The sequence below is a fragment of the Cryptotermes secundus genome, unplaced genomic scaffold (genome assembly GCF_002891405.2).
Source record: "Cryptotermes secundus unplaced genomic scaffold, Csec_1.0 scaffold42, whole genome shotgun sequence".
NCBI classification, from domain to species: Eukaryota; Metazoa; Arthropoda; class Insecta; order Blattodea; family Kalotermitidae; genus Cryptotermes; species Cryptotermes secundus.
Genome location: NW_019720161.1, coordinates 1,239,681 through 1,252,780, shown reverse-complemented (window position 1 = coordinate 1,252,780; position 13,100 = coordinate 1,239,681). Strand labels below are relative to the sequence as shown.

The 13,100-nt window shown below is 40.7% G+C and overlaps 1 protein-coding gene across 2 annotated transcripts in view; it reads left to right on the top strand.

Moving 5' to 3' along the window:
• LOC111866912 (potassium channel subfamily T member 2) overlaps nucleotides 1-13,100 on the top strand; it is a 534,419-nt gene that overhangs the window by 472,377 nt on the left and 48,942 nt on the right. For both annotated transcript variants that reach the window (XM_033752480.1, XM_033752482.1), the window contains 3 exons: nucleotides 698-781; nucleotides 5,720-5,814; nucleotides 10,827-11,010. In XM_033752480.1, the coding sequence (XP_033608371.1) occupies nucleotides 698-781; nucleotides 5,720-5,814; nucleotides 10,827-11,010 (363 nt within the window). The remainder of the gene's footprint in view (nucleotides 1-697; nucleotides 782-5,719; nucleotides 5,815-10,826; nucleotides 11,011-13,100) is intronic.

The following is a 13,100-nucleotide window of genomic DNA, read 5'->3' as shown; positions in this document are numbered from 1 at the left end:
ATTTATCGGTAGGGTATAGAGACTGGTAGAATATCATGGAGGGAAGCACAATGGACCAATACTGGTCTAAGTGCATGGGGAAACCCACCCTCTCCAATTACTAACTAACTAACTAACTAAGTGTTAAATTATGTATACCATTTCAAATAAAACGTAATAAGTTGTAGCTTCAGAAAATTAACTCTGCGCTCACTAGGGGTCCTAAAGTGAAATGTTAACTTCGTCGAAACCTGCTCCACTGGTAAGATGGATTTCATTGTTGTTCGAGATTCAGTAATCGATAGTCGTCTGCAGTGCAACAATCGATACCGTTTCCAGAATAACATAGTCATGGTCAATTGTATATGAGAAACTATGTGCATACCTTTGCACTGAGTTATAATTTCTGTGACTGATAGAATACTGATTCTAAAAGCAATTCGATTTTTCGCTCTCGAATTTTACGTAATCTTACGAGACCATTGTTTTGGGGATTTCCCATCTTCCTAGAAACGTCAGTGTTCGAAGACTGGTTCTATTTACATCTTCAGATGGACAGGAATTGAAAAATCTATACTTATCTACTGAGTTCCTAGGTAGAGTATTCACATACCCTGAACCACGGAATACTTCTAATCACTGAATAATTAATCGTCATTTCGTTATATTCCGTGATACACTCATTAGCTTATGTAATGGTTCTATTTTTCTGTTTCAGCTATTGTGGCCTCCAATGAGAAATTTATTTATTCCTGTATTCTTAAATTGCTGGCTCGCAAAGCATTCACTCGAGAATATGTTCGTAAGTATAAAATACCCATGCTTTATATGCTTCATGAGTAGTATTTCTGCATATTTTAAATTTATCGGTTATAACAAGTTTTCACTGACGCCATGTTTTGTAGTTTTTGAATTGCAAACAATATTTTTTTTTTGTATAATACGTTGACATGTTAATGATCTGTCCCTGTACTACATTTCTCTTGGCTGGCTGTAATCAGTTCATTAATTATGGGCAACAGACCGAAAGCTGAGAGCACAATGTGCAGATTCAGAACAACTGTGACCCAAAAATAAAATAAGTATTTTCATCCTTTAATCACGTTGACCCTTAGATATTTATATTTATTATATACTAGTACTGTTCCTGTTTCCCCTGAACAAAATCACTGTAATTGTAAACTCAGTCATTGTGCAATATTTCATAAGATTTCCAAACATTGACTCCTAAGAAATCACGTTCGCTGCAATTCCATGTATGGTTTATTCCCAAATGATGGAATTCATTGCATAATTTTCTTTAAAATTCTTCAGAAAATGTTACATTATATAACAAAGTTAAAACTGAAGTAGTGTAACACCCGTTGAGACTTCAGTGGAAAATCACATAATTTGTTATGTAAGCTTCAATAGCATTAACTTCCCCCACTTTCTCTCATATTCCATTCCAGTCCAACATGTAATCCAGTGATATCGTACAGCAAGACCGAAGTTTACTGTTATCGCCCACGGATAACATGCATAAACAGTCAGTTGTAAGCTGCCTTCTTTATATAGTATACTACACTTTACATATCTACATCAGAGTATTATAAATACGTACATAATATACACGATACACTGAAACAAAAGACTGCCTGCTAGTTCGTAACCCACTACATAATTTACGTCCACGCAGCGTGTTAGCTGTAAATAATTCACGATTTGTTGCTATGGTAACCGGAAGCTGCATAATTTCAGAGCTTTCATTTCATCATCACATTACTATATATATCTATATATATACACACACAAGGTGTCCCACGAGGAATGTGCCAAACTTCGGGAGGGCGTTCCTTATGTTAAGTATGCCGATATAACCCAAAACACCTATGTCCAAAGTTGAACGGTTACGGAGATAATGGCCCGAGAAACGTGTGATCTTCTGGCGGGTCCACGCACTATACCTGTCAGCTGAGACGTCTTATCTATGTTTGTCCTTAAGTGTGGTGATTCACACTAGCCGTAAACTCCCTTCAGTATACGTTGTGGCCGGGTCGTGAATGGGTGGTAGGTTAATTGTACGAAGTTGCTGAAATGCCTTTTGTGTTTTCACACGTGGAATATTGTGATATGCATTTTGTGTGTGCATTTTGCGGTGGAAATGCACGTGCTGCTGTTGAAGAATACCAAAGGCGTTTTCCCGATCGAAGGATTACATGTCGAAGTGTATTTACGCGAATTCACCAGACATTGCGTGATACTGGTTCTCTTCCGAGTGTTTCTGTGCACTCTGAAAGGGAGGATGTGCGAATGATAAACACACGAGAGAACGTTCTTGAGGTGGTTCAGAGAGGTCCGCGTCTGTCCACTCTTAGAATGGCCTGTCGCATCGGCGATCACGTATGCAGGTATGGCGAACTTTACATGATGAAAAGTTGTAGCCTTACCATGATCAAAGGGTACAACATCTGGAACCAGGCGACCATGCACAGCGTATGGATTTGTGCCACTGGATAAAAGCTCATCCCGAACTGTTAAGCGTCATTTTATTCAGTGATGAGGCGTCTTTTATCCTGAACGGTGTAAATAATTTACGAAATGTGCATACGTGGTCCCATAATAATCCACATGAGATAATGGTAAAGAAATTCCAAAAGAGATTTTCTGTGAATGTATGGTGTGGTGTCCTTGGGAACAGGTTGATCGGACCTTTTGTGTTTCACAAAAATTCAACTGGAAACACGTATGAAGCCTTCCTGAGGAATGAGTTACCATGTTGGTTGGAAGACATCCCGTTAGCGATAAGGAGCCAAATGTACTTCCAACATGATGGGGCTCCCCCACATTACACTCAGCAGGTGAGACACTACTTAAATGAATCCTTAGATGATAACCGCTGGTTAGGTCGTGGTGGGCCCGTTGCATGGCCACCGAGGTCGCCAGATCTTACGCCTCTAGATTATTACCTCTGGGGCCACATGAAGACGTTAGTCTACGAAACTAAGGTCGATTCACGAGAAGCACTGCGGGATCGTATTTTTGCAGCGGCAGAACACTTACTTCACCATCCAGGCAACATTTCTTCTGCCACCCAATCCCTCATGATGCGTGTCGAAAACTGCATTTCAGCTGGCGGAGGACACTTAGAACAATTACTATAAAGCAGGTACTGTATTTTAGTACAGTTATGTAGTTGGCTTATACCAGAATGCGCAGTCAACCATGTTACGTCAGTGCTTGCCATTCATGTGTCATGTATAGTGCTTGGAACCCTAAGGACACGTATGACATGGCGTGCGAGTTTTTTTGTAGTTCAATTTAATGGCTTCATGTCACTTACAAGTTAGTTTGATGTTACGTACATTATTAACGTTACAGAAACCACATATTCCTGCCAGCTTTAATATGTATTTGGTCATCAACAAGTGTGAAACACCTGTCAAAATTTCACACTTCTCTGGCCAATATCTCCGTAACCTCTCAACTTTGGACATAGGTGTTTTGGGTTATATCGGCATACTTTAACGTAAGGAACGCCCTTCCGAAGTCTGGCACATTCCTCCTGGGACACCCTGTATATATATATATATATATAGAGAGAGAGAGAGAGAGAGAGAGAGAGAAATCTCAAATGTAAATTGTTCCTAGATATGAAAATTAATGTGAAGCCACTTCAGTCATCCCCGTGATTTTTTAATTAAGCACCACGTCGGCTTACGGACTAGAAGTCCCGGGTTTAATTTTTGGCAAGGCAAAATTTTTCTCTTCTCCATAGCTTCCAGACCTGCTCTGAGGCCATCCTGCTTCCTATCTTATGAGTACTGGTAGCGATTTCCCAGGTGGTATAGCGGCCGGGACGTTAAGCTTAACACTCACCTCCATCTAGTTCTGAGGTCAATTATGGTGGAGCTCTACCTCCACCCCCATATGTCATGACATTTTGCTTAATTAATTAAACACAGGGACAGCTTTATATTACCTCACCTTTCATTATTCCAGGAAGATACATGGGGGAGTGGAGGTGTAACCCATGTATTCCTAACCTCAACACTGTATAGAGGTGAATGGTCAGAATTAGGTCGAGGGCACACCAAAGAAACTGGCAACGGAAACGCAACCGCAATTTTCGAGAACTGTTATCAACTTGAATTGAACGCATGTTACTGAATGGAGCAGCTCAAATTGAGGAAACGGCAGTGCAACTCGCGGAAAAACTGAGAAACTCAAATTTCAACGAAAGGATCATGCCAGTCTTCTCACAATTACGTTGCCACATGGTTTCTTAGTTTCAGCTGTTCTATAACGCGCGTCAGTAATTCATTTGTTTCTTAAGATGGCACGAAAGGTTGACGCAAGTGCTAATTTTGTTTTTGTGCAGTTAACTGAGCAAGAGCCTGGTATATATGACGAAAGAATTTCTCCTGAGACGAAGGGGTCTGGCTCTAGGTTAAGTTCTTTCGAAATAATATAAGAGCCTAAGTTTAAATTTTCACAGAAGACCGGATGCACTCAATATTTTCTTTTCCAATATTGTATTTAACCAGCTTGTTGCATTACTATATCATTAATTCACATATATTTCCATCTTAAATGGAACTTATTATATAATCTCCCTTCTTCCACATTACATGGGTCGTCTGTATACGGCCATCATCAGTATCTCCTATCTTGCTAAAATTTTTGAACTGTATGTCAAAATTCCGTATCGCGTGTGAACGCGATATTTCCCGATTAAAATAAATTAACCATAATTGAAACAAATTAATTAACATCCCAATATTTTCCTTATGGTCTTCGACCTCTCTTCTCACGCCTTCTCATTGGTTGTCAAACACCCACTATTATGACAGGATCAGTATTATTGCTTTCCATTGCAGAAGGTAAGTGCACGATTTTAAAAAATACAATTTGCATTGCGTCGGACGAACATACCCACTTAAGATGATGTGAGCAAGTAATCAAACATAATGTTCCTCAATGTGTGCCTGCTAATCTGGAAACTAGTTGCCTGCTTGAAGTCATCGACGTTTCTCGGAATTTGCGGTTGCGTTGTGGTTGCCAATTTTCTTGGTGTACGCTCACCCTTTCACCTTGTCCACTTTATCCAAATGAATGAACACATGGACAGGAGGCTGGGTGAGCGCCAGATCCAATCTGGATTGTGTGAAAAAAGGAATCTATTGCCCCTAACAAGAAATAAACTCCTTGTCCTTGGCCATCCAGCCTGTAACATATTGCTGTACCAACTCACTTATCACGGAGAAGAAAATTTATCGCTGAATACAGTTTAAATAAAGAAACTTTCATTCACAAAACAGAGTGCTAAACCCTCCCCCATTTCATAGCATACTGCCCTCTGTCCAGGGTGTGGGGTATCCATGACCAGATCATTAAGCGAGGGTCAAGTGTAACCAAACACTTGGATATGAGTTAAAAAATAAAGTTTCAAGAGAGAAGTATCATATTTTCGTTTTATTTCAAGTTAGTTTAAAACATGTTAATTATATGGCAATGTACAAACCATCTGAATTATTTTATTAAAATACAGTGGTATGAGATAGCCTTTTTGAAATTAGTTTTTTGAGATCAAATAGATATGATATATATTTCTTCTGGGCAGCTCTACTTCCTGCATTGATCGCTGTGCACTTCTCCCTGCTGTTTCACAACAATGGAGAGCCTCCTTATTGAATCGTTGCTACAGCTAATATAATTTACTTTCAAGAAAGTGCGTTTTCTCTTTCATTGCTCTTTCCAGAACGATCTGCACCGCGCAATGCAGAAATCCCAGTCAGCATTATCTCAACAACTGATGATACTATCAGCTACCTTATTGTGCCTAGTCTTTACAAGGTAAGTGGAATTATATTGTCATCCCTCCATCTTGTTATAATGAAAGATCATGTTGTCACATCCCATCAAAAGCAGTTGCCGAAATCCTGTAAATACTTGTAATGTAGTCTGTACAGATTGCATAAATCAAATATATACTTTGAACCCAATATAAACACCTAGATGTACTTTGGTAGGTCACTGGAAGACTATTTTTTCGTAATTAATATTTTAAACGTTTGATATTTGGTGATATTGTGTCATTAAATAACCAGTTTATAGAAAGAATGCATGGAGCTATACCTTCAATCTCCTATTCATCTTCATGATGGGATGCATAATAAAGCGTAGGGCAACTTCACTTTTACTGTTTATGATCTGAAAATAATACAACAGATGTGAAAAATATTAAATATGGATTACATATTAATACTTTTTATCTAACAGTACATTCTCCGATATTATATTATAATCCAGAATATCAGCCAATGAGGGTAAAGGTAAAATTGCCCTGTATTTATGGATTACCATGCCTGAAAGATATGGGAAGAAGTGGATGTATAACTCCACATATTCTCAACTTGGCACACGGAGGAGTTGTGTGTTCAGTTTCATGCTGCAGCCACTTTACTGCCTGGGAAAGAGCGCCCAGTACCCATTGGATATGATATCGATGGGCCCCAGAACCACTCTGGATGCTGTGGAGAAGAAAAATATCTCTTACCCATGACTACTGTAAAATATATATTTATCAAAGTCTCTGTTTGTTCTTTTACCTCAATAAATGTTGAGTATGTGGAAACATCCCACATACTAACACGCGGTTTCGCCGGTCTAACTGACAGCACTCACTCCTAGTCAATATCACATTGCCGCACGTTGCTGCGGCCGAAGACAGCTGCCGCAACTCTCCAGCGACCGCGCCCTGCTACCAGAGAGCTAACGTAGCTACCGCAGCTCTCCAGCAACCGCGCTCTGCTACTAGGCAGCTAACGTAGCTGCCGCAATTCTCCAGCAACCTCACTCTGCGACCAGGCAGCTAACATAGTTGCCGCAACTCTCCAGCAACCTCGCTCTGTGACCAAGCAGCTAACGTGGTTGTCACCACTATTCAGCAATCGCGCCGTAGGCAGCTGTTCCTACCGGCGCACGTAGCACCACATCACCGGCCAGACAGACCAGCTGAACGGCCCTAAAGACTCGATCTACTAAGAAAGAGCAAATTCTACCAACGCACTCACGGTGGAACAAACTTCCCTTTTCAGGACCAGCCAACTTTTGAACATTCCACATAGCTTCGCAGCTATTCTGCACATTAAATTTATACAATTTAATACGTGTATATACAATTGTTACAGCTTTTCGTGGTTGTCTTTTTGAGCATCGACAATCCTACAAGTATGATTAGAGAAAATCTTTTTGGTTGGCTTCATGAAACTTGGTCTTTCAGTCACACATATAGTAGCCTTGCTGTCTGTCATTTTCTTCTGTAGGTGAAGTCTTGTGTGTCTGTATAATAAATGATTGTACAGTAGGCCCATTTGGGCCTGCATTACCAAAGAACTCCACCTCGTCCTACCCTTACAGCTATAATGAATTAACCAATGAAAAGAAGGATCTGTTTTTAATTATGGTGCTGGATTTCTTTCATTTATCAGAGCAAGCAGATGTATTTTAATTGAAATGTTACATTGTTGAAATTCATCACACTGCTTGGCATATGTGAGTAAAATATTGAAGCAATCACCTCCCTAAATCCTGCTACTTGCATTCGGAGTAGAGGAACGCCATCCTTCATTAAATATTCAAATCCCCTTGCCAAGTTAATCAAGTCTGAAGCACAGTGTCACTCTCAATTCAGTGGTTCTAGTGAATGAAACACCACGGTATGAGAGCACAGTGTCGCATGAAGTAATCCGAGCAGAAATTTACTTTCTCTTTTCTGTATCATGCTGTAAACCAGAAGGCCAGAAGATTAATCACAATATGAAATTAAATGTAAAAGAATAATTAATAAAATCAAGAGACAATCCCATAAGAATGAATTTGTTATTCGTTTATTCGAAATAAATATCTGTTCTCTCAATCACATGCCATAGTTTCATTGTTAAGTAATATACAGAGTGTCCATAAAGTCTCTTTACAATTTCAAAAATTTATTAGAAAGGCAAATGAAAAGACAGATAAGTGGAAATTATTACAACATGAGACGTATATATTTAAGCTCCGCCCAGCAAGCATGGTATAAAAGCGGAGCCCTAAGCTCGCAGTTGCGATTGTGTGAGCTGATTGGCTAGCGCAGATGATGATCTACAGGCGGGCTGGACATCGAGTGCCGTATAAATACGAGTGGTGGCAGCAACGTGCGGCAATGTGATATTGACTAGGAGTGAGTGCTGTCTGTTAGACTGGCGAAACCGCGTATGTGGGATGTTCCCACATCACTCCCACCCTCGCGAAAATTGATGCTCATATGTTCAGGCGAGCGGGAAATGGATGTGTAGTCCTTGTAGGGAACTGTGTTGGCATGGTAGGTGGTCCTACGGTCGGGGTCGCTGCGGTTGGTGGGTTGATGCTGTTCCCTCGGTCTGTCTCTTGTAGGATGTAGGCCGGTTTGACCCTGTTGGCTGATACAGTGACGTGCCTTCCGTGCACGACGAGTTGCAGCGTCTTCTCTCTCCGTGAAAGGACCTGGTAGGGGCCGCTGTAGGGGGGTTCCAATGTCCGGCGTGTTGAGTCCTGCCGAAGGAAGACGCGGGTGCACTTCTTGAGGTCACTGTGCACGAAAGTAGCTGGGGAGGCGTGGCGTCCTGCTGGGACTGGTCGGAGGCGGGCCATGTGCTGGCGGAGCTCTGTGATGAGGTGCGCTGGATCCGCGGGGTCGGTAGCTGGAGTTAGTAGCTCGCCGGGGATTCTTAAGGGTTCGCCGTACACGAGCTCAGCTCGTGTCGCCAATTTCCTCGACCGTGAGGAGCTGCCGGGTGCGCTGCTCCGTCGATGGGGATAGCCGCCTCACAAGCTCGATCCTCAGTAAGCTGTAGGGGTCTCATTCGGGCGGAGAGGTGATATCCTCCACCTCTGTGGCGTACCAGTGGTCCAGCTGCGAGATCACGTGGCAGAACTTGATGCGCTCGCAGCTAATACCGGCTAATGTGAATTGCGCCTCGGCCTGGGCGAACCACACGGCTGGTCGCTCGGGCCAGAACGGCGGGTGCCGCAGGGTCACTCTGGATACTTCTGCTGACGAACTGTCTGCGGCGTCCATGCTGAGTCGGGGTCACCAATGTGGGTTTGTCGATGTTCAAAAAGACAACCACGAAAAGCTGTAACAATTGTATATACACGTATTAAATTGTATAAATTTAATGTGCAGAATAGCTGCGAAGCTATGTGGAATGTTCAAAAGTTGGCTGGTCCTGAAAAGGGATGTTTGTTCCACCGTGAGTGCGTTGGTAGAATTTGCTCTTTCTTAGTAGATCGAGTCTTTAGGGCCGTTCAGCTGGTCTGTCTGGCCGGTGATGTGGTGCTGCGTGCGCCGGTAGGAACAGCTGCCTACGGCGCGATTGCTGGAGAGTTGCGGCAACTACGTTAGCTGCCTGGTCACAGAGCGAGGTTGCTGGAGAGTTGCGGCAACTACGTTCGCTGCCTGGTCGCAGAGTGAGGTTGCTTTAGAGTTGCGGCAACTACGTTAGCTGCCTGGTCACAGAGCGCGGTTGCTGGAGAGTTGCGGCAACTACGTTCGCTGCCTGGTCGCAGAGTGAGGTTGCTGGAGAATTGCGGCAGCTACGTTAGCTGCATAGTAGCAGAGCGCGGACGCTGGAGAGCTGCGGTAGCTACATTAGCTGTCTGGTAGCAGGGCGCGGTTTCTGGAAAGTTGCGGCTGCTGTTTTTGGCTCATAGCTGATGACTCTGATGACTGATCGCTCTGAACTGAATGTGATCACTGATGATTGCGAGCTTTGGGCTTAGCTTTTATACCATGCTTGCTGGACGGAGCTTAAACTTGCAGTTGTGATTGTGAGCGCTGATTGGCTAGCGAACTTGATGATCTACAGGTGGGCTGGACATCGAGTGCTGTATAAATACGAGTGGTGGCAGCAAGGTGCGGAAATTATATATATAAGGGCATAATCTGCTGTACCTAGCCTGGACTGGCAGAGGCCGTGTATATATTGTACATTTAAATAAGAAATAAGCGTGTATTGTAAATATGTGTAAATACAGACAGTGGACTTAGTAATACAGACTGACTAACAAATGACAGACCCGACCTCTCGTCAGAGAGGGCGCTACACATAGACAAGACAGTAACTTCTGGTGCTCGACACCAAGACAGACAGACTGACTGACCGTCAGTTGCAACGTGACTCTGACTCTGACTCTGAAGGTGCGGAAATGTGATATTGACTAGGAATGAGTGCTGTCTGTTAGACCGGTGAAACCGCGTGTTAGTACGTGGGATGTTCCCACATATATATTTTATTCCGTTTCAGAAAACTGAAGCTATACTAGAAACATTACAGTATTCAAATAAATTGTTTAAGTTTTAAAATAGAGTACAGTAAAATTAAGTAATATTATTCCTGTGCTTAATTGTTTCCCTTATAATGAAGATGTAGGGGAAGTGGAGGAATTGATCCATATATGTTAAAGCTCAACATTAGATGGAGGTTAGTGTTAGGTTTCATGTTTCTGCTGCTTTGTCACTTGGAAAAGCCACTGTTACCTATTTGATAGTAAGCTAGGTGGGCCCCAAAACCAGTGTGGATATTCTGCATAGGACAAAAAAATCTGCTGTAGAGGGTATTGAGCCCTGATTTCTTAGGTATTTGGCCTATAGCCTAACTGCTATATTGACTGAGCTATTCCAGCCCACGATTAATTATTTAAACAATATTACCCTTTTATGAAAATTTAAACTCCAGATCATTTAAGTTACTATTTGTGGGTAGTTCTTAGTTTTATATGTACTGATACTCATTTTACAATTGTTTATAATGTAATGGTTTAAAATCATTTTGTTATTGTTGCAGTGTATGTGGCATCCAACACTTCCAGCGAGCAGGTCACAGGCATCTGAACCTGTTCCAGGCCACATACTACGTGGTCGTGACCTTCTCCACGGTGGGGTATGGTGACTTTGTACCCGACATCTGGCCATCTCAACTATACATGGTCATTATGATATGTGTCGCGTTAATAGTATTACCAACACAGGTTAGTTCACATTTCTCTCTGTACATAATTCAATGTAACACAAGTGAGACTGCCATTTCTCAAATCTGTAAACCTGAAAATTTTTTTCCTTATGTTTTGTATGTTTACCCAAATTAACGTTAAATATATTTTTACAGCAGTTGTTAATTTTGTGATAGATCTTTAATGGTATTACATCATTCATAGAGATTTATTTACCGTCAGATGTGAATGGGATGGATTTAGACATGAATTTAAAAACTGGAAAGAAATTTACCAATATTTAAGCTACATAAAGTCATTTTCATGAATGAGCAAAGAAAACTACCAGATGCCCAAAAAAGTCTGTCATGAGCTAGGATTTGTACCGATAATCACATTCTCATGTGTGTATTATTTTAAATTCAAAATTTTTGCCCTTCAGAAAATTTAACTTTTCTACTGTGCCTTGTCCGATCTCTTATTACAATACAAAATTAATGACAATGGGTTGACAAGAGGATAATAAGATTACTGAGTTCGAAGTTATATTTTGTGTAGGTGACATCTTATGTATTTTAAATCACAATCCAATCACAAGGGTGGGAAAACCCTTGAAAGAAATAAAACCCAGTTCTTGATAAACAGAACTTATTGGTTATATTGACATTATATTTTATTATTCTGCTTCACTGACAAGTTAGTAATCCTAAGTATTTTGTATACTGGCATGTTAACATTATATTCATCCTCAAATATTCGTTAGTGCGAACTTGATGATCTACAGGAATTAAAAAAAAAAATAGCTATTGAAAGACATGAAATGGTATAAGGCAGTGGTTCTCAAACTGTGGGGCGCGACCCACAGGGGGCGCGAAGGGCTTGAAAGGGGGGTGCAGCATACTTTCCTACAGATAAAAATTAAAACTGCCCTAAATCAATTAGAAAAGTAACAAAAAATAAAAATACCTATAGAAAAACTTTTGATGAGTACAGGCTTCAATTAACATGAATTTCAAAATAACTAATAATTATTCTCTTTACCGGCAATTATAAAACGTGTATACCAGAGACAGCGTTGATAGTTCGGCAGCAGCCGCATCCTCTGAAATCCTCTGAAGTCTAGACTTTTTAAAATGCTGTTGTTTTTTAGTGATACTCGATGACTTTCAAGAGGCAAGGTATTAAAGAGAATGTTTAAGCTGAGGCATGAGGTGTTCTGTTTTTTAAATGGGGAAAATCACTCACTGGCAAACAGTTTCAGCAACAAAGATTTCTTATTGAAAATGGCATACCTCACAGATATATTTGAGGAACTAAATATCCTCAGCACTTCACTTCAAGGGAATGAGGCAACTGTACTTTCTTGGAATGACAAAGTGAAGGCATTCATGAGAAAATTAGAGCTCTGGAGAAACAGTATGGAAAGTGACATGCTAAACATGTTCCCTATTCTGGTGTCAATTATACAAGACACTGATAATCCAGAGCTTCCAATGAACATAAAAAACTGCCTACTTGATCATCTCATAATGTTGAAAGTTCATTTCGAGAAATACTTTTGCAATGATTTTGATGAATTTAATTGGATTAAAAATCCATTCGAAAATGCTCCTGGGCTATCATCTCTGAATTTAAATGAGCAAGACCAACTCATCGATCTCACTAGTGATACTTCATTAAAAGTAAATTTAAGGAATTGTCTTTGTTGGAGTTCTGGATACATATTGGCAAGGAATTCCCAACTTTGAGTCAAAAAACATTGAAGATCCTGATTCCTTTCGCAACAACCTACTTATGCGAGACAGGCTTTTCTGCTTTGGCAGCTATAAAGTCAAAGTATCGTTCAAGGCTAAATATTGCTAAAGAAGTTAGAGCGGCCATTTCTGATATTACACCACGTTTTGATAAACTTTGTTCTCAAAAGCAGGCCCAGCCATCACACTGAACTTTGACATTTAAATGTTTGATTTTCTTTGCAGAAATGAATTAAATACTTGTTAGTTGAATATCGTTTCATTTCAATACATATTTTAGTTAATTGCAAGTGTTAAAACTAATTTTTATTGTAGGCCTAGTATTGTGATGCTTTAATTTTGAGTAAGAAAACTGCTAAATAGTATGTAGAAAAA